At 40.3% G+C, this 22,505-nt stretch overlaps 1 protein-coding gene across 1 annotated transcript in view; it reads left to right on the plus strand.

Annotated features, from left to right (window-relative positions):
* Positions 1-22,505, plus strand: part of XPR1 (xenotropic and polytropic retrovirus receptor 1) — a 219,728-nt gene that overhangs the window by 190,519 nt on the left and 6,704 nt on the right. Inside the window, exons 13-14 of the mRNA XM_044000388.1 lie at positions 10,832-10,971; positions 14,424-14,642. Coding sequence (XP_043856323.1) covers positions 10,832-10,971; positions 14,424-14,642 — 359 coding nt within the window. The remainder of the gene's footprint in view (positions 1-10,831; positions 10,972-14,423; positions 14,643-22,505) is intronic.

The following is a 22,505-nucleotide window of genomic DNA, read 5'->3' on the forward strand; positions in this document are numbered from 1 at the left end:
GACTTGCCCAGGGTCACACAGCTAGTAAGTGTCAAGTGTCTGAGGCCAGATTTGAACTCAGGTACTCCTGAATCCAGGGCCAGTGCTCTATCCACTACGCCACCTAGCCCCGACTCACTTTTTTAAAGTTTACAGAGTGCTGTCCTTAAAACAAAACTGTATAGTAGATATTAGATGATGAGTGAAACACATTGATAAAGGTTTTGGGTTTTATTTTTCCAACTAGTTTCATTAATAATCTTTGTCTAGATCAGGGATTCTTAACCTTTTTTGTGTGTCATGAACCCCTTTGTCATTTTCATGAGTTTATGGATGCCTTCTCAAAAGATTGTTTTGTTTTATGTTATCAAAGGAATAATAATTGAAGGAAATGCTTAACTTCAGTTACAGGCTAATATAGAGATTAATTTTTTTTCCCTATACCCATTTACAGACTCCCTTGAAATCTATCCACAGACCTCTTATCAATAGGCCCCAGATTAAGAACCCATGGAATACACTTCTAACTGATTCATTTTTAATTGTCTTGGTTGCTTACAAGAACTATTTTAATTGAATGAATGAAATTTCTCTATGGAAATTTCAAGTATTCCCAGTTGCCACTATTAATTCATAGTAATAATAATAGTAATAAAATAACCTTGAAGGAAAGGGGGAGCAGCTTTTTCCTTAGTTGCTTAACAATTCAAAAATCATTAATAATATTATTTATAATTAAGTACCTATTATATGCCAAGCACTGTGCTAGATGAAGAGGATCCAACATAGACAAAAATAAGTATAATACAACATGTTCTGGGGAGAGAAAAAACACTGACAACTAAGGGAATCGGGTAAGACCTTGTGGGGAAAGCATTACCTGAGACAAAACTTGAAAGAAGGCAAAGATTCTGAGAGGTATAGATAAGGAAGAGAGTATATTCCAGGCATGTTGATTGCATGGAGGGCACAAAATGAATTTTCAAATTTGGGGAGCAAATAGAGCAGAAGAATACTGTAGATATAGTTCATCTAAATTTTAACAAGGCATTTGTAAAGTTTCTCTTGGAAAAGATGGTGACATGGGCTAAACAGTATAGAATTAGATGGTTTCAGACCTAGTTGAAGGGTTAGACCCAAAGAGAAATCATTAATGATCTTATGTCAGCTTAGAAAAAAGTCTGGAGTGTTCCAAGGACCTGTAATGGGCTCTTTAAATTTTTTGTCAGTTATTTGAACTAAGGCATTCTCATCAAGTTGATTGACAGAATTTTCCAAAAAAAGATTGTAACAGGAAAGAGCATTGAATTGGATCTAATAAAGATGAAACTTAGTAGCCATAAAGGTAATGTCTTACACTTGGGTTCAAATAATCAACCTAAAAACTATAAGATGAAAGGCAAATAATTAGATAACAATTTTTGCACCTCTTCCCTGCCAAAAAATCTGAGGGCTTTAATGGTCTTAATTACTCATTATGAGCCAGAAGTGTGCTGTGGCATCAAAGAACAATAACACAGAGTTGTGCTACATTAAGAAAAGTATGATGTGCAGAGCTAAAAAGGTGATGATCCTCCCATATTTTGCTTTATTCAGACAATCTCTGGAATATTGTGTTCAGTTCTGGTCACTAAAGTGCCTAGAACGTTGATGAAATGTCGAACATTCAGAGGAAGGCAGCCAGAATTCTCAAGTTCTATATGAGAATCACTTGAAGGAATTGGGGGCTTTTGGCCTTGAGAAAAAGACAAAACTCAGGGGAGACATGACAGCTGTGTTCAAGTATTTATAGAGTTGTCATGTGGAGGAAGACTTAGATTTGTTATCAGGACTAGCAAAAGTGGGCGAAAGTCATGGAAGGCAAATTTAGGTTTGATGTCATGACAATCACCCTAATAATTAGAACTATGTCAAAATAAAAAAGGCCTATCTCAGACATTGGGGGATTACCCCTCATTGAAGATCTTAGAGCAAAGGCTGGACGACTACTTGTGTGTACTATAGAAGGCACTCTGTTTATGTATGACTTGGATGGTCTTTGCTCTTGACTCACCGTTCTGTGAATAGTGTCAAAAGGGATGAAATTTGGTAAGAGATCATCTTCTTACGAGAAAGTACAGAACACAATTGGCTAATAGGAAGCTGGTGTCTAAAACAAGTGGTGAAATAGTAAGAGAACATGTAGCTGCCTTTGGTATTCAGGTCACCTAGCAGAGATGAGCTACATCCTTGGGTGCTGAAAGAACAAGGGATGGTTAGTGAACCTGTAGAAGAAGTAGAGAGGCGGAGTCGAGGTGGCGGAGTAGCAGCAAGCAGTACAGCCCAGTCCCTTCTCCGCATTTCCTCTACAAAGCGCTAGAAAACTCCTCAGACTGAATTCTGATTTTAAAATCCAAGAAAGATAATAGTGAGTCATGTTCTAGCCCAGTTTGACCCAGAAGGAGACAAAGAAGTCTGCAGACACTGCAGACAGGGTCTGGCCAGGAGCATTGCATCACCTAGGGAATGAAAGAGGGCCAGAACTAGGTACCAGGGAAGGGAGACCTTTGGGGATCCCTGAACTAGAGCAGGAGGCAGAAGCTGGTGCCCTCTGCCAGCTCTGTCACCTACCCCCATCACCTAGTTCCCAGCCACAGATTCCAGGCAGACTCAGGAGGAGAACTACTGGCATTTAGAGGTAGTGGAGAGGAGCAGTCTTACAGTTGGTTGTAAGCCATAGCCGTGTACTGAGTAAAGAAAAAGTTCAGAAGCAAACAATAGTTGTGTGGCTTTGATCCTAGGAGCAAAGCAGGGATTGATTTCTAGCCTCCAGCATAGTCGGAAGCCTGAAGTAGAATAAACAAGGCAGGAATCCCAGATCAAAGGGACTACAGTTCAGTTCCCCTAAACCTATAGAGTTTCCCAGTGGTTTATCCTGGCCAAGTCCAGCAGTAGCCTACTAAAACTCTCAACCAGACTCAAACCTGGGTTAGAAATTTACTAGGCTCAGACCGAAAGGGCTGTGAGCAGACTACACCTGAGATTACATTGCTTGGGAACATTGAAAGCTTGCAGGTCCCCAACCTACACTGTAAAAGTAGGACACAGAAGAATAGAAGCTCACCCCTAACCTTCTCCCCAAAAATGTGTAGAGCACAACCCCAATATCAAGTCCAGAGTAAAAAAGCTGGAAGAATAAGCAAAAGGAAAAAAGAACCTGACCAAAAAAAGCTACTATGGAGGGAATCTCAAGGATGTGATGATCATAATGAGCCAGCATGACTTTATCAAGAAAAGGTCATGCCAGACTAAAGTCATTTCCTTTTTTGACAGAGTTACTAGTGATGGATCAGGAAATAGTGAAAATATAGTTAACCTACAACATATCCAGTCAAATCAAAGTGTCTGCTATGTGCCAGGCACTGTGCTAAGTGCTAGGTATAAAAAAGAAAGGCCAAAAGCAGTCTCTTCTCTCATGGAACTCATGGTCTAATTAGAGAGACAACATGCAAACAACTATGTACAGACAAGCTATAGACAGGACAAAGAGGAAATAGTTAACAAAGGGAAAGCGCTAGAATAAAGAGGCACTAGGAAAGACTTACTCTCATAGGTGGGATTTTAGTTGAACCAAGGAAGCCAGGGGGTGGAGATAGAGAAAGAATTCCAGCCATGGGGTACAACCAGTGAAAATGTCTAGTCAGGAAATGAAATGCCATGTGTGAGGCCAGTGTCCCTAGATCTCAGAGCATATTAAAGGGAATAAGGTGTAAGAAGACTAGAATGTAGGATGAGGCAATGTTATTAAGAGTTTTTAAAAGCCAAACTGAAGAATTTCTATTTGATCCTGTAGGCAATAGGGAGCCATTGCTGTTGACTGTATGGGAGGCAGTGACATGATTATATTTGTACTTTAGGAAGATCAATTTGATGGACAAGTAGAGGATGAACTGGAATGTGAAGAGACTTGAAGAAGGTAGACCAACCCAGAAGCTACAGTAATAGGGAAATTAGGAGCAGTGGAGGGTTATGAGGAAAAGATCATGAATTCAGTTTTAGACATCTGTGAGACATGTAGTTCGAGATGTCCAGTAGACAGTTGGAGATGTGTAGAGGTAAGCAGAAAGGCTAGGGCTCAATAAATCTATCTGAAAATAGTCTTCATTGATACAGGAACTGATGAGATCACCAAGTGATTAAAGTCCTCTGTTCATTTAAAGTTCTTCATAACCTGGCCCCTTCCTAGTCTTCCAGTCTTCTTATATTGACTTCCCCCTGTTTAACTCTGTGATCCAACTGCCTTGGCTTTGCACATTGCCTTCCATCTCCTGTTTCCGTGCTTTCACATAAGCTTCCCCCTAGATGCCTCCCTCCTTAGCTCTGCCTTTCAGAAACCCAGGCTTTCTTCAAGATTCAGCTTTGTTGTTGTTGTTGTTGTTGTTGTTGTTGTTGTTGTTGTTTGTCTTTTGTGCTTGAAGAGAACTAAAATAACACTACAACGTTAGAGTCAATGTACAGTGTGCCCATCTATAGCTGAACATACTAATAAGAACTTAGAAGGCTCTTCCACAGGTCAGGCACACATTTCTTTTGAACTACTACAATTCTATTTTGCTCAGTAAGGCACCTTCCTTGATACAGGCATGCTGTGCTAGACACTGTGCCAGTGTCTCCCATGTCTCACAATTAACACCAGTGTTGTTCAGAGAGACCTTGAGATTATCCTTATATCACTTCTTCTAACCAGTATGAAAACACTTACCTTGTATGAGTTCTCCATAAAATAGTCTTATTTTAAGTATGTTAAGTATGTTTTAGGCAAACATACATTTGGTATTTGAACAGTGTGGACAACCCATGGGAGTTGTGCTCTCTGCAGTAGATTTTGAATGCTTGGCAGTTCAGCTCAAGAAAGGACTTCAGTGTCCAGTACTTTATTTTACCAGGAGATCTTCAGAATCTTCCTCAGACAATTCAAATGGAAGCAATTCAGTTTTCTGGCATGGCGCTGATAGATCATCCAGGTTTCACAGGCATGCAACAATGAGGTCATAGCACAGTGGCTCTGTAGACCTTCAGTTTAGTAGGTAGCCTAATACATCTTCTCTCCCACACATTCTTTTGAAGCCTCTCAAATGCTAGGCTAGCTCTGACAATGCATATATCAACCTCATCATCTGTGTGTGCATCCCTGGAAAAAATACTACCAAGGTAAGTGAACTTATCCACAGCATTTAGAATTTCTCCATTTGCTGTAACTGATGGTTCCCATTTGGATGGTGTGGTGCTGCTTGATGGAGGACCTCTGTTTTCTTGGTGTTAATTGTTAGGCAAAATTAGCACAAGTGGCAGAGAATTGATCTGTATTCTGCATCTCGGCTTCAGAGGCTGTATCGAGTGCACTGTCAAATGCAAACAAATATTCACACACTAGTTCTCCCTCCACTTTAGTCTTGGCTTGTAGTTGTTTCAAATTAAATAATTTTCTGTCAGTGTGGTAGTTAACCTTGATGCTGTCTTCCTCCTCATTGAAGGCATCTAACATTGCTGAAAATGTCATACTAAAAACAGCATGAGAGCAAAGCACACACCTCTGTTTCACTCCATTAGTGACTAGGAAAATGCAAGAGCATCGTCCATTATTCAGAACCCGTGCATGTATATCATCATGGAACTGACATGAAATACTGATGATCTTGGGGCAACCAGTTTTTGCCATGATCTTCCCTAGGCCCTCATGACTTACAGTATCAAAGGCCTTGTTTAGATCAGCAGTCATTGTGTACAGAACTCTTTTCTGCTTCTGGTATCGTAGGGGAGCAAATGACATGTTGACCATTCTTTGGCTTTTTCTGAAGCCACAGTGAATCTCAGGTACATAACCATCTTCCAGGTAAAGGATCAGCCTATTAAACAAGACTCTTTCCAGCAATGACAGAGAGACCTCCTCTCCCCCCTGTGGTTGTCACCGGACAACCCATTTCCTTTTCCTTTATGCAGATGGACAGTAGAGACACAGTCAATGACTTCAGCATTGGCTGATGATGGTCTGTTGAGAACACTATGGAAATATTCAGCCTGTCTCTCCAGGATAATCCACTTTCTGCAGGAGGCTTTTCCTGGGCCCCCAGATACCAGGGTTTTTCTCTCTCATATGACCTTCTGTCTACTCTGAATACATCTTATAGATACCTAGTTATTCACCTCTATTGCAAGAGGGGGCCCAGGCCAGCTATTTCTTCATTCCCTATCTGACTGCATTCCTTTGGACTCTTCCAACATTCCCCTACCCTGGACTCCTTCCCTCCCCTCTCACTCAGCCCCACCTTTTACCTTCCTTTTGTGTGGTCTTTCCCTATTAGATTCCCCATTAGCTCCTTGAAAAACTGTCTTTTTCTTATTTGTGTCCTTAGAGCACTTAGCACAGTGCCTGGCCTATAGTAGGCACTAAATAAATGGGTATTGACTGACTACATTCAGTGTTCTTTCTATTCTACCATGCTGCTGTGACTAACACTGATGAAGTGATATCACCATTGTCATTAAGAATTGCATGGAGGGGCAGCTAGGTGGTGCAGTGGATAGCGATGGCCCTGGATTCAGGAGGACCTGAGTTCAAATCCGGCCTCAGACACTTAACACTTACTAGCTGTGTGACCCTGGGCAAGTCACTTAACCCCAATTGCCCAGCCAAAAAAAAAAAAAAAAAAGGAATTGCATGGGCATCTTCTGGGCAATTCAGTTCATGCGGGCCCCCAAACTCACAAAGTTAGATTGCCTCTCTTTTACCACCAAAAGAAATTCTCATCTTTACATGAACTAGAGAGATAATTTGCTGAAATAATTAAATTTCGTTCTTTGCCAGACAGATGTATTGTGTCAGAGTCAGTGAGGTATCATTAAAAGTCATGAGCTAGAAGGTTTGAAGACAAGTCCCATTTGTTTGTTTGTTTGTTTTTGTGGGGCAACGAGGGTTAAGTGACTTGCCCAGAGTCACACAGCTACTAAGTGTCAAGTTTCTGAGGCCAGATTTGAACTCGGGTCCTCCTGAATCCAGGGCCAGTGCTTTATCTACTGCGCCACCTAGCTGCCCGACAAGTCCCATTTTTACTACATGTTATCTCAGGGACCTTAAATCAAGTCATTTAACATTTCTGAGCCTTAACTTTGGTTATCTGCAAAATGATGCTACTACTTAACTACCCACTGCAGGTGAGAGGCAGCAGGGTGTAGAGAGCAGGCCTGAGTGAGGAAGACCTGGCTTCTAGTCCCACCTCTCACTGTGTGACTCTGGGCAAGTGCCCAGAGCAGGGCTTCTTAAACTTTTTCCACTTAAAACCCTGGGTACATAGGTATAATAAAATAGGTAAACATAACCTTTTGGTGTCAAATTTTTCATGACCTCCACATTGTTACACGACCCCATATGGAGTCAAGACCCACAGTTTAAGAAGCTAGACCCTCAATAACTGTTTTAAGACAAGAAGTTGGAGAGAATGTGCTGACTTTCATTGGTGGAGGGAACCCCCCTATCAGGGAGTTCCCTTTTCTGTTGAAATTACAGGTGCAGATTCTCTCCCTCCTACTTCCGAGTGTTACTGTATGGATGGGTGAAACAATAGATGTCCTGCAAAGCACTTTCTAATTCTAAGCTATTATATTCCAAATAATAAAGAAATAGCCGGGGCAGCTAGATGGCGCAGTGGATAGAGCACTGGCCCTGGATTCAGGAGTACCTGAGTTCAAATCCGGCCTCAGACACTTAACACTTACTAGCTGTGTGACCCTGGGCAAGTCACTTAACCCCAATTGCCTTACTAAAAAAAAAAAAAAAGAAAGAAATAGCCTATGTTTATATGTCATGCAGTGATCAGGGATAGATTAGTTGAATATCTTGTAAATAGAGCTAAGCCTGAAGTTGAATTTTATCTACTGTAAGAGGTTACTAATGTTTTCCTATATCTTTTTGAAAAAAAATTTTAATAAACATTTTTATTTAAAGTTTTGAGTTCCAAATTCTATCCCTCCTTCTCTCTCTCCCCTTTCCCCTCCTTGAGGTGGTAAGCAATCAAATATAGGTTATACATGTGCTGTTGTGTAAAACATTACCTTAAGAGTCATTTTGCATAAGAAAACTTGAATAAAAGAAAAAAATGAAAAATATAGTGAAAGATAGCATGCCTCAGTCTGTGTTCCATCAATGTCAGTTCCTTCTTTGGAGGCAGATAGTATGTTTCATCATTAATCCTTTGGGATTGTCTTGGATCATTGTACTGTTGAGAATAGTTAAGTCATTCACAGTTTTTCATCAAACAGTATTGCTGTCACTGCGCACAGTGTTCTCCTGGTTCTGCTCACTTCACTATATATAAGTTCATATAAGTCTTTCCAAGCCTTTCTGAAATCATCTTGCTTGTCATTTTTTTTAATCATTAAAGTATTTTATTAGAAGAGACCCTTCAAGAAGGTTAGAGATATCAAGGAAACATTCCATGCAAAAATGGGCATAATAAAAGACAAAAAATGGTAGGGACTTAGCAGAAGTAGAAGAGATTAAGAATAGTTGACAAGGGGGCAGCTTGGTGGCGCAGTGGATAGAGCACCAGCCCTGGAGTCAGGAGGACCTGAGTTCAAATGTGGCCTCAGACACTTGACACTTACTAGCTGTGTGACCCTGGGCAAGTCACTTAACCCCAATTGCCTCACCAAAAAACAAAACAACAAACAAATAAAGAAGAGTTGGCAAGAATATACAGAAGAATTATGCAATAAAGATTTTAACATCACTAATTACCACAATGGTGTGGTTACTGACCTAGAGCCATACATCCTAGAGAATGAAGTCAGGTGGAAACATTGCTAACAATATAAAAGTGATGGAATACCAATTGAACTGTTTAAAATCCTAAAAGACGATGCTGTTAAAGTGCTGTACTCAGTATGCCAGCAAATTTGGAAAACTCGACAGTGGCCCCTGAATTGGAAAAGGTCAGTTTGCAGTCCAATCTTAAAGAAGGGCACTATCAAACAATTGCACTCATTTTACATGCCTGCAATGTTAATACTTAAGATTCTGCAAGCTGGGCTTTAGAAATATGAAAATGAAGAATTACCAGAAGAGCAGGCTGGTTTTCAAAGAGACAGAGGAACTAAAGATTAAATTGCCAACATTTGCTGGGTAGTGGAGAAAGCAAGGGAGTTCCAGAAAAACATCTATTTCTGCTTCATTGACCACTAATTGACTGTGCGGATCACCCACAAATTGTGGCAAGTCCTCAAAGGAATGGGAGTACATCATCTTACTTGTCTGCTGAGGAACCCATTTGTGAGTTAAGAAGAAACAGCATTGAACATGGAACAACTGATTGGTTCAAGGAAGGAAAAGGAATACAAAAAGTCTGTATATTGTTACCTTATTTTTTTAACTTATGTTGTAGAATACATCGTGTGAAATTCCAGAATGGATAAATAAAAAGCTGGAATTAAGGTTGTTGGGAGAAATATCAACAGTCTACTTCTTTCTCTAGGGATAGTTAAAGTTAGATCTAGAACTAGAAGGAACCACAGAGACCATATAGTACAAACACTCTCATCAAGATTTGAACCTCCGACTTCCATTTTTTCCAATCTTTTCAGTGTACCACACTGCTTTCTTGACCATTACAGGCAGGTCTATGTTAAACACAGTTCCAGGCACTCTGCTAAGTGCTGGGAATAGAATACAAGCAGAAAGAAAGTCCCTGCCCTCAATGATACATTCTAATGGGGGGAAAGAACATGTAAAAGGGAGCTGAAAAGCAAGAGAAAGGAAGAAGGAAGGTACTCACACACATTGTTGTTGTTCGTCATTCGTTCTTGAAGAGGACCATGACATCAGGAGGTGATATCATGACTTGCAGTGAATTGATTTAAGTGAGGAAGGGCTGTACAGAGTCACCAGCCTCACTCTCTCCTCCAGAGCCATCTGGGTCCATTGGCAAGACTGACACACAAGTGTGGTACTCAAGTCCAGAAAGTCAAAGTCATGGCCAGGAAGAGACAAGTTTAGCTAGACCTTCCCCAAAATGGAAGCACCTGGTGGAACTTGCCTGCTGGAGAAAGGGGCTGGCCTGACAGCGTATTCAAGGATAAGAAGGCTAGGGGAGGAGCTAGATTTCCCAGGGTGAGGGACCCCAGGAGGTGATGGAAGTTCCAGAGTAAAAGTGATGCTGAGGTATGGTCAGGGACCATACTAAACAAGAGAGTTCACACTGAACATACAACTGTCTTAGGACTGGGAATAATGAATTATCACAGGAGGGAAGAGAGGAGAGAGTGGGATCTTGGAGAGGGGAGAAAAGTGTAATTTTTTAAGTGACTAAATTGTTTTCACTCTTGTTTAAGGTAAGGCAACTTTAAGTATTCTCAAATTCTGTAGTAATATTTTAAAAGGGAAGGATAAAGTGAATAAACAGAAATTTCATTAATGAACTAGTCATTACACAGTATTAGAATCTGATACATTAAGCATTCATAAATGTCTCTGTTTCTGTAACCATTTTCTCTAGATTTCTATGATAGTGCTTTTTGTCTGAAGGGTAATTTTAGTTTGAACTTACTTGTTAACTTAAATTGTTTTAATTTCCCTAAGTGAATCATTTGTTTACTGGCTCTATGAGCAGCATTGAGTTGCAAATTAGAAATGAAAATTCAGCCATCTCTCCTTTTTAATAAGATGAGAATCTTTAATAAAGCCTTGTGGAGCATAGTGATATACAGATATACATATATGTGTATACATATGTATACATACATACATACATATTTTTTTCTTTGTTCTTTGCTTTGTATGAAGTATATTAGTAATCTTCCTTGTGTTGCTCTCATATTTCAGGCCTATTATTACTCAGCCATCATTGAGGATGTGATACTTCGTTTTTCTTGGACTATACAAGTCTATGTCATCACCTTGAATCTGTCTCCTAATGTTGGGGACATCATCGCTACTGTGTTTGCTCCCCTTGAGGTTTTTCGGTAAGCAAATGCACTGAAAATTTTCTTTTAGATTTATTTTAAGTAGGGAAAAGAAATATTTTTTTTTTTTGGAAAACCAATTAGAAAACCACTAATTCAAGAAACATGAACTGGATGATTCTAAGAATATGCCTATAAATCAGAACTTGTGTTTCCAGCTCATAATAAAAAAGAAGTGATTTTCATATAAGACAATCAAAGACAAATAGTTACTAGACTAATAATTTAATTGGTATAGGGAACTCCCAAGTGATGAAACTCCTTCCACCAAAGCAGATGAACATCCTCACTGCAACTTGAGTCTCAGAGAGATTCTTCAGAGAGGTTAAGGATCTGCCCAGGATTACAGAGCCTACAAGTGCCCAAGGTGGCCCTGAACACATCCTGGGCTTCCTGGCTTCAGTGCTAGCTCTATCCACTCAACCCAGCTGCCGCCAAGCAACCAAATAGGACTGAACTGTTGAAGCCTCAATCAGACTTCCCAGGCTTGGAATGTGGAAAGAATAAAAGCTGCTTTTTTGATTTTCTTCTTTTTTAAAAAATAGTAACTCATCAGGGCAGCTAGGTGGCGCACTGGATAAAGCACTGGTCCTGGAGTCAGGAGGACCTGAGTTCAAACTCAGCCTCAGACACGACACTAGCTGTGTGACCCTGGGCAAGTCACTTAGACCTCATTGCCCTGCCCCCTCCCCCCAAAATAAAGAGTAACTCATTTTAACAGAAATTACTTGTGTTTTTCGGAAAAGCAAGATTTGAGCAATGATGGCAGAAAGTTGTCTTTGACAAGTGAAAGCCTAACACTACAATCACCAGAAACAACCCAGGATGTCCCATTAGTTGTGTATGAAGGCCAACACTGTGAGTGAGGGACTTCTGCCTTCTTTGGCTCGCACCGACTCTCTTTCATTCACCTCTGTATTACATTGCCTGCAGCAGATGTTCCAGACCTCAACACTGCCCCTTTCCCCATTACTTTGCACAAGTGAACCTGCCTCCTTCTTTACAAAAAGATGGAGCTAATGAGAGTCCCTTCATTTCCCTCCACTTAAGTTCTCAGTGCCTCAGTAATCCCTAACATCTCTTCACTGGTCTCCGAGAATGATATGGCCCTTCATTATCCCAGAGCAAACCCTCTCTGCCTTTGACCCGCCCCTTGCCATCTTTCTTGACTGTTTCATAAGGCATCCCCTCTCAGTAATCTCTCTCTATTGGCTCTGCAGACATGCTCTCATGGCTCACCAGTCCTTCAGAAAAAACCTTCCCTCAGCCTTGTTACTTTCCCAACTTAGTATCCTATTTCTTCTCTCGTAATGACAAATTTTTAAAAAGAATAGTCTAGGGGCAGCTAGGTGGCGCAGTGGATAAAGCACTGGCCCTGGATTCAGGAGTACCTGAGTTCAGGTCCAGCCTCAGACACTTAACACTTACTAGCTGTGTGACCCTGGGCAAGTCACTTAACCCCAATTGCCTTACCGGAAAAAAAAAAAAAGAATAGTCTACACTCTACTGTTACTTTTTCTCCACCTACTAATTCTTCAGCTTTTTCCTATCTGGCTTTGTTCCTCACTGCTCCATAATGATAACTAGCATTAGTAGAGCACATCAAAGTTTGCAAAGCACTTAGGTTATCTCATTTGATCCTTGCTGCAACCCTTAGGTATGGGTACTGCAGGCATTAGTATTTTACAGTGGAGGAAACTAAGGCTTACAGAACTTAAGTGATTTGCCTAGGATCATATTGGTTTTCATTTGTCTAAGTCAGGTTCAACTCTTGGTGACCATATTTGGGGTTTTCTTGCCAAAGATACTAAAGCACTTTCCTCTAACTCATTTTACTGATGAGGAAACAGGCAAACAGGGTTAAGTGACTTGCCCAGGGTCACACAGCCAGGAAGTGTCTGAGGCCAGATTTGAACTCAGGTCTTCTGGCACTTTGTCCACTGTGTCACTTAGCTGCCCATGCTAGTAAGTTATCAGAGACACGATTGAACATCTATCCACATGCCATGTGCTCACTTTACAGAAAGAGCTCTGAGATCAACAGTGACCTCCTAATCACTAAATTCAATGACCATTTTTCTGTCCTGAAGTGTTTGATACCATCGACTACCCTCTTCCCTCAACTCAGTGTGACTGCATTCTAATGGCTTCCTTAGTGCGCTTTTCACTCCTGTCTTACTGCCTTCTCACCCAATCAGTTGCCAGTTTCTTTTGATTCTAACACAATAATGTGTCTCACTAACTCTTCTTTTCTTTTTCTGCCACAGTTCAGGCCCTCATCTCTTCTCACCTCACCTGTTTTCACAGCTGCCTCACCAGTATTCCAGCATCGGCTTCTCAGCATTGTCCTCATAATTTCCCTAATGTACTACAGCTCTGATCACATCATTGTCCTCCTTAAAAACTTCCAACAAGGGGCAGCTAGGTGGTGCAGTGGATAAAGCGTTGGCCCTGGATTCAGGAGGACCTGAGTTCAAATCCGGCCTCAGACACTTGACACTTACTAGCTATGTGACCCTGGGCAAGTCACTTAACCCCCATCTCTCCCCAAAAAACAACAACAACAAAAAACCCTTCCAACACTTCACTACTCCCTGCTTACTAAGCATAAGTTCTTAATTCTGCCATTAAAGACCCTTTCCAGACTAATCTTACATTGCTCCCTTCATAGGGAAATAGAGTGTGGTGGAACCAACACTAATTTTACAATCAGGAGGCCTGGGTTCAGATGCCAGCTCTGCTGCTTACTAGTTTCTTGAAGAAACTAAAGCTTAATTTCCTCATATATAAAATGGAGATAATATTACTTAGTCCATATTGTAAGATTGTTGTGAGGAAAGCACTTTACAAGCCAAAAGTTTTAGTAAATGGGAGGTTTCACAATTAGTATTTATGCATTCTGTACTCTAGCAAGACACAGGACAATCCTTGTCCTGTGCTTCAGGGAACAATAGATTTTGAGAGTCACAACCAGCAGTTCAAAGCAAGTTCCCTGAACTGTCATGTTTTTTCCCCAGTGATAGAAATTATTGTTTTTATTACTTATGAATGTGCGAGTCTTAAACAATTTGTTTACTGGTAGGACCAAGATAATTTAGAGCTGAATTTCCCTATGTTCTTTCCTCTCTCCCTACCCCATTTATACTCTCACTTTTGTTTCTAAAAATGGAGGTTTGGTAATCCAGAAGACTGCCAGATGCTAGAGTGTGTAAATCTTTTAAAATGATCTGCTTAACACTTGGGACCAGTGTATATAAAGAAATGGGGGCGGGGGTGTTGCTAGTTGGTCCAGACCACTTATTGTACTCAAAGAATGTACTAGATTTCTAGTTACTTAGCTAGATTCTTAGAGGTTATGTGGAAGGTTTTGTTGTGGTGAAATCTTTTTTGAAGTGCATTTTTACATTATAACAAATATTTTTTCTTTGCTCATTCTGCCCCCCACTTTAAAGGCGGTTTGTGTGGAATTTCTTTCGATTGGAGAATGAACATCTAAATAACTGTGGTGAATTTCGTGCTGTGCGGGACATCTCTGTGGCTCCCATGAATGCAGATGATCAAACCCTGATAGAGCAGATGATGGACCAGGAAGACGGTGTGCGGAACCGTCAGAAGATCAAGACGTGGAAGTCTAACCAGGGCTTGACACTGCGCCGGCCTTACCTGTCTCAGTATGTATTTTGGCTGTTTTGGGGGAATTTGATCCGTTTAGATTCTAGCAGAAATTAACATTTAGACTAGAAAAGTGTGATCTCACAAACAATTTCTGTACAGGAGGTTCCAAGAGTCTTGGTGCAATTTAAGATGTTAAGTTTAAGGGGCAGCTAGGTGGCGCAGTGGATAAAGCCCTGGCCCTGGATTCAGGAGGACCTGAGTTCAAATGTAACCTCAGACACTTGACACTTACTAGCTGTGTGACCCTGGGCAAGTCACTTAACCCCAGTTGCCTCACCAAAAAACAAAAAAACCAAAAAAGTTAAGCTTAAAACTAAGGCTTTAGGGACACTATTATGTATAATAAAATGTCATTACATCATAAACCTCCTAATTAAAACTTGAGCATATGCTCACTTCTCCTCTACAGCCCCCTCAAATAGCAGCTATCTAGCTACCTTTTGAAGGCCTCTACTGATGGTGAATTGACTGACTTCTAAGGGAGTTGAATTCACTTTTATCTGACCTGGAATCTACCTTTGAGCCGTTTTTGTTGTGGGGAAAGGAAACTAAACAAATTACAATTATTTGTGAATTATTTATTTGAAAGGTTGAACTGTATTCAGATACCCTTACAACACATATTTGTACATAAACAGTTAACTTGCTAATTAAAATCAGAATCTTAGCTTTGGAAGATACATCAAAGGTCCATTAAGCCAACTGTATATGAACAGGAATACTCCCCTCTACCACCTCCAGACTGCAACTATCGAGCTGCCTTTCAAAGACCTTCACTGAGGGTAAATTCATTGCCTCAAGGTAGCCATTTTTAGCAAGCATTCATTCTTTTTTTTTTTTAAGTATAAGGGGGCAGCTAGGTGGTGCAATGGATAAAGCACTGGCCGTGTATTCAGGAAAGCCTGAGTTCAAATGTGACCTCAGACACTTGACACTTACTAGCTGTGTGACCCTGAACAACTCACTTAACCCTCATTGCCCCACAAATAAAGGAAGGAAGAGAAAAAGAAAGAGAGAGAGAGAAAGAAAGGAAGGAAGGAAGGAAGAACGGAAGAAAGAAAGAGAAAGAGTCAGTTCAACTAACTGATCAGTACATTAAAAAAAGTCCAGCAACATTCAGCGTGTAACACCTGTGGAACTCCTACCTCTGTGAAGGGTTGGCTATCATTTCTTTCTTTTTTTTTTTTTGGTGAGGCAGTTGGGGTCAAGTGACTTGTCCAGGGTCAACCGCTAGTAAGTGTCAAGTGTCTGAGGCCAGATTTGAACTCAGGACCTCTTGAATCCAGGGCTGGTGCTCCATCCACTGAGCTACCTAGCTGCCCCTATCATTAATTCTTAATAAATTTTTCCTTATGTCCAGTCAACATATGTCTTTCTCTAGATTCCAGTAGGTTCTCTAAAAACCAAGCAAAACAAGTCTAACTCTTCTTTGCCATGCCAACCCTTTCAACATCTGAAGACAGCTCTCGTGTCCCCTCTTCTCCAAGCTAAGTACTCTCAGCCCTTCACCAGCTTTTTCTTTGCCATTGTTTGATGACACCTAAATATCTTCCTTTAGAGACGTTCATCAGCGTCCTCCCAAAAGTGTGGTGCCTAGAGCAAATCGAGCTAAGCAAAAACACCACGACTGAGGCTCAGAATAGAGAGGGTTTGAAATAACTGCTGTAATGCCTGTGCTTGAGAGAAGACAGGAAATTAACGCCCAGTACTCCCATTTTCCTGTCCAGCAGCAGTGAAGCTCACCTTGAAAATCTGATAACGTCATTCGTGATGTTCTTTTGGACAAGGTGATGACCTCTTGACTGAGTAGTGGTAGTTACGAACATTTAGAACTAGTCATTTGGAGCCCAGAGTGATCCTAATAGGGCCATTTCAGTTTAATGGAAGCTTGCTAGTGCAATGCCGCTAGGAATCTATGATTAAAATTCCATGTTTTTATCAGTGACTTAGATAAAAGCATTTAACCTGAGGGATAGTTAACACACTGAAGGGCAATATCAGGTCCCCCCCCAAATAGCTTGACAGGCTTGAATAATAGATGAAATCTATTAAGATGAGATCTCATAGGGATAAAAAAAAAAGTCTTATCATTACATTAAAAACTCTGCTGTAGAAGTGAAAGATGGGAAAGGCACAGCAAGGCACCAGACCATGTGAGGAAAAAATCAGTTGGAGGTTTTAGTTCAACATGAATAAGACTTAATAGCTGGAAAAGAAAATTCGGTCTTTGGTTGCATTAATAAAGGCATAATGTCCAGGAACAGGGAGGTGATAGTCCTGCTGTACCCTGGTCAGACCACATCTGCAGGAGAACATTAACAGACTAAAATCAGACCAGAGAGAAGTGACCAGGATCATAAGAAGCTGGCTGGGTTTTTATGGCATAAGAGGCTCCACTGAGAGAATTCTGAATTTTTATTCTTAAGCGGAGATTTTAGGAGATTATAATAGCTCTACTCAAGGATTTGAAGGGCTGTCATGTAGAGGAGGGATTTCAACTTGTTCTGTGATTGTAGCCTGATGCAGGGAAGACTTTGGAACAATGAAAACTGCTTTAAAATGGAGGCAGCTCCCTTGGGAAATGGTAGGCTTCCTTTCCCACTTGAGGCCCAGTCTGAACAACCATGTGTCAGCGGTGCCAAAGAAAGGATTCTTGTTCAGTTTCTGCTAATTCTTCCAACTCTATAATTCATTGTCATTGATTCTGGGCAATCAGCATGAATTTTTAGTGAGCCACGGAAGTATGGTATCTCATCTCTTTGTGTCTACTCTAGGATCCTGTTCTGTCAGATATCCTTTAATCTCCTGTGTCTTTGGTCTCCATTTTAGTGACTCCTTTTCTTCTACCTACAAACAGGTTTCCTCCATCCTAGAAAACAAAACAAAAATCCCAAAAGCCTTTCTTTCTTTATGTTACCTCTCCTGCCCCTAGTATCTTCTCTTCCACTGCCAAATTTTTTAAGCCACCTTCATTTCCTCACCACTGTCACCTTCAACCCCTTATTGTCTCACTTTTCCATCACTTTTATGAAACTACGTAGTAAATACTTGTTATATGGAATGAATTGTACAGGGTGCTACTCAGCAAGAGTCAAAAGTGCCTGAGAAGTAGAGGAAAATGAATTCATTTGTGTCCTTCATTTAACTTCTTGAAATGCTGTGGAATTGTTACCTGTCAACAGCAGGGGTCAGTATAAATCCCGTTTTGAAATTTAGAAGGCCCAGGGGAAAGTGATACAAACTTTCTGAATAGAATCGTATGTCATAATTTTAGAGGCAGAAGGGACTTTAGAGACTCCCCCCAACCAATGTGGACAAGGCTGCTGATGCCCACAGAAATTAAGTAACTTTTCCAAGGTCTCACAAATAGCAAATAAAGAGGCAGGATCGCAGGCTTACCTTGCTCAAAGTCATTGACCATCAAAATTGAAAGGCACTCTGGATGACTTTTATGTAATTTGCCACTCAGTACAGGAAAATCTTCTCTAGCATCTTAGATAGGATCTTAAGGCTTATGTTTGAACACATCTGATGAGTAGAGTATACTGCCTCAAAGGGCAACCCATTCTATCATGAGAATGCTCGAATTATTAGAAAGTTTTCTCTTACATGATACCAAAATATACTTCTTAACTTCTATACGTTAGTCTTAATTCTTTGTTTGTTTTTTGTTTTTTGTGGGGCAGTGAGGGTTAAATGACTTGCCCAGGGTCACACAGCTAGTAAGTGTCAAGTGTCTGAGGCCGGATTTGAACTCAGGTCCTCCTGAATCCAGGGCCAGTGCTTTCATTAGTCTTAATTTTGACCTCTAGATCATCAAAGAATGAACAGGTCGTCTCTCAACACAGCTAATTTTTGAGTGCGTGACCCCAGTTATTCAACTATTTTTTAATGACTTATTTTCCAGGCCCTTTAACATTCTGACCATCCTCTTTTAAATAAGCTTGAGTTTTCCTTGTCTCTTCCTTAATTGCACTGCTCCAAATTGAACCCATCACTCTAATTGCTATGAGAGTACTACTTTCAGGAGGCAGCTAGGTGGTACAATGGATAAAGCACTAGCCCTGGATTCAGGAGGACCTGAGTTCAAATCTGGCCTCAGACACTTGACACTTACTAGCTGTGTGACCCTGGGGAAGTCACTTAACCCCCATTGCCCCGTGCAAAAAAAAAAAAAAGAAGAAGAAGAAGAGTACTACTTTCAGTGACCTTGGTACCATAGTAATGCACTCAGTCAACAAATTAAGCCTTTAGTCTTTACTAGGTGTTGTGCTAGGTGTTAAGAGTGCAAAGATAAAAAACAAAACAACCCTTCCTCTCAAGGACTGTACATTATATAATAAAAAGTAACATGTTTGCTTATAAGTAGATATACAGTTCATTCAAGAGGAAGTAATAGCTAATGAAATTAGGAAAGACCTCATGTAGGAACTGGCACTTGAAGTGAACTTCGAAGGGAGCTATAGGTCATAGTGGCAAAAATTAGGAGAAAATACATTCCCATGATGGGGCACAGCCTATGCCAAGATACAGAATTGGGAAATGGAATATTTTCTACGAGAAAGAGCTAGTAGGCCAGTTTGTCTGGCCATGGAGTGCATGAAGGAGTGTAATACCTTGGAAAGGTATCAGAAAGGTAGGCTAGAGCTAGATTGTAAAGAATTTTCAGTCCCCAACAGAGGAGCTCTATCCTGGAGCTCATAGGGAGCCATTGGAATTGTGTTGCGCAGAACCGTGATATGGTCAGCCCTGTACTTTAGGAATGGCCCTTCAGCATCTCTGTAAAGAAGAGATTAGCAAAGAGAGAGACTTGCGGCAGGGAGCACTTGGACACTAGTCAGTCAGCTAGCATGTACTAAGTATCAGCTGTGGACCAGCAAAAATCAAGGGCAAGAGGTACCGTGAGCTGCCCTCCTAACTCCTCCACACATACCTATAAAGTGCACCAGAGTGAATCCCACGGAGCAATCCAATAAAAGGTCACAGTGAACCATTTTCCTAGCCCATGTCATCAGACAGATAGAGGCCCACAGACATTGCAGTGAGGTCTGATTTCAGAGTGCCCCAACATGCAGGAAAAGGCTGTGTGCCATGGGACATGTGCCTATGCCAGGGCACCAGAAACAGAGGTCAACTAAAGCTTTGTCGGTCATTTTTCAGTTCAGTTCTGGGCACAGGTCCCAGACAGACCAAGGAGGGGATATACATCAAGGGGGAGGGAGTGGTGGAAGTCCCAGCGTGGTGTACTGAAAAGCAAGCAGGTACTGTGTGGCCCAGATCCTTGGGAACAGAGCAGCTTTCAGTTCTGTCACTGAACCAGCAGAGTTGCCCATCTTTCCTTTTTTTCTTTTTCTTTCTTTCTTTCTTTCTTTCTTTCTTTCTTTCTTTCTTTCTTTCTTTCTTTCTTTCTTTCTTTCTTTCTTTCTTTCTTTCTTTCTTTCTTTCTTTCTTTCTTTCTTTCTTTCTTTCTTTCTTTTTTTTTTTCTGGTGGGGGCAATAAGGGTTAAGTGACTTGCCCAGGGTCACACAGCTAGTTTCAAGTGTTTGAGGCCGGATTTAAATTCAGGTCCTGCTGAATCCAGGGCCAGTGCTTTATCCACTGTGCTACCTAGCTGCCCCATGTTTCTTTTTCAATCTTTATAGTCCTTTATTTTTTTCCAGTTACATGTAAAGATATATATCAACTTCCTTTTTTTGTAAGATTTTTGAGTTCCAAATTTTTCTCCCTCCTCCCCAAGACAGCAGCCAATCTGATATAGGTTATATATGTACAATCATGTTAAACATAGTTCCACATTAGTCATGATGTGAAAGAAGCATCAGAACAAAAGGGGAAAACCACAAGAAAGAAAAATCCAAAAAAGTAAAAATAGTATGCTTCGATCTACATTCAGATTCCACAGTTCTTTTTCTGGATGTGGAAAACATTTTCCATGCTAAACCTTTTGGAATTGTCTTGGATCATTGTATCGCTAAGAATAGCTAAGTCATTCACAGTTGATCATACATAGTATAATACTGCTGTTACTATGTACAGTGCTCTCCTAGTTGTGCTCACTTCAATTTGCATCAGTTCATGCAAGTCTTTTTTTTAATTTATTCATTTTTAATTTAAATACGAAAAGATAGGGGGGAAAAGAACATTTTCTTGTACACAGCACAGCACAAAAAGAGGGTTCAACATAAAACCATGAATTCCCATTTCACACTGTATATTTTTTAAAAACAATGTAATAAATATTACACATCATTTTCAAAGCTATTCCGCTTTTCTGTTCTTCCTTCCAAGTTTTCTTTTTTCTGCTATGTACTCTTTTTTCCCCTCCCTCCCCACCCCCACCCCACCCTAGAGAAGGCTACCTATCATTGGACACAAATATGTATATATTTGTAAAACCATACTTTACATACTTCTCTTTATCAGTTCTTTTGTCTAAATGTGTACAGCATCTTCCTTCATAAGTCCTTTGTAGTTGATTTGAGTATTTACAAAACTCAAAATGACTTAGTTGTTCAAAGTTGTTCTGAGAGCAATGTTGCTCTTACTATATACAATCTTCTTGGTTCTGCTCATTTCAGTCTTCATTATTTCATTCAAGTCTTTGCATGCAACTCAACCAGCTCATCATTTCTTATAGGACAGTAGTATTCCATCACAATCATATACCACAACTTGTTTAGCCATTCCCCAGTTGATGGGCAACCCCTTGATTTCCAATTCTTTGCCACCACAAAAATAGCTGCTATACATATTTTTTTTATTTTGGTCCTTTTCCTTTTTGTTTTTTAAAGTGTTCAAATGTTTTCATTAATGAAATGAAATTACCAGAGGAAAAATATTGAGAAAGAAATGTAAGCTATGGAAGAAAGAATTGGAAAGGGAATTAACAGCTCCGGCCTCAGACACTTGACACTTACTAGCTGTGTGACCTTGGGCAAGTCACTTAAGCCCCATCGCCCTGCCAAAAAACAAAAACAAACAAACAAACAAACAAACAAACAAAAGAATATACAGAAAATATTCATAGCTCTTTTTGAGGTGGCAAAGAAAGGAAATTTGAGGAGGGTACCCATCAATTAAGGAGTGGCTGAACAAGTTAGGGCATGTAAATGTGATCAAATAATAAATGAAGAAGGGGCTGGTTTCAAAGAATCTTGGGAAGATTTGTATGACCTGATGCAGAGTAAAGTGAATAGAATCAGGAAAACAATTTACATAATGAAAACAATATTGTAAAGACAAACAACTTTGAAAGACTTAGGAACTCTGATCAGTGTAATGGCCAATCACAATTCCAGCGGACTGATGATGAAACATGATGCCCAGCTTCTGATAGTGAGGACTTGGTGCAGAATGAGACATTTTTTATGGAAATTTGTTTTGCTTGACTACACATGTCTATAAAGGGGGTTTTGATCTTTGATTCTCAATTGTGGGAGGGGGGGAAAAGATGGATTTTTGCTGAATGAAAAATGTAATTTTTTTTAAAAGGAGCACTTTAAAATTAAAGTTAAGGGAAAGAGGTAATAAGATTTTGAATTCCATTGGTAGACATGTGAGGACAGATATGAGAGATGATGTAAATGTTATAGAGGTGGTATCAAAACTTAGCGCCTGAATGGATATGCTGAATAAGAAAGTAGGAAGAGTTAAGGATGACTGAAATTGCAAACCTGGTTGATTAGGGCAATGTTAGTGCCCTCTATAAAAATAGAGAAGATGGAATGGACTTGGAGGAAAAGATAATGAGTTTAAGACATATTTGATCTATGAGACATCCTGTTTGAAATATCCAATAGGCAGTTGACAAAGTGCAGCTGGAGCTCAGGAGAGACACTCAAGCTGGATATAGAAATGG

This window comes from Dromiciops gliroides, chromosome 4, assembly GCF_019393635.1.
Source record: "Dromiciops gliroides isolate mDroGli1 chromosome 4, mDroGli1.pri, whole genome shotgun sequence".
In the NCBI taxonomy this organism is placed as follows: domain Eukaryota; kingdom Metazoa; phylum Chordata; class Mammalia; order Microbiotheria; family Microbiotheriidae; genus Dromiciops; species Dromiciops gliroides.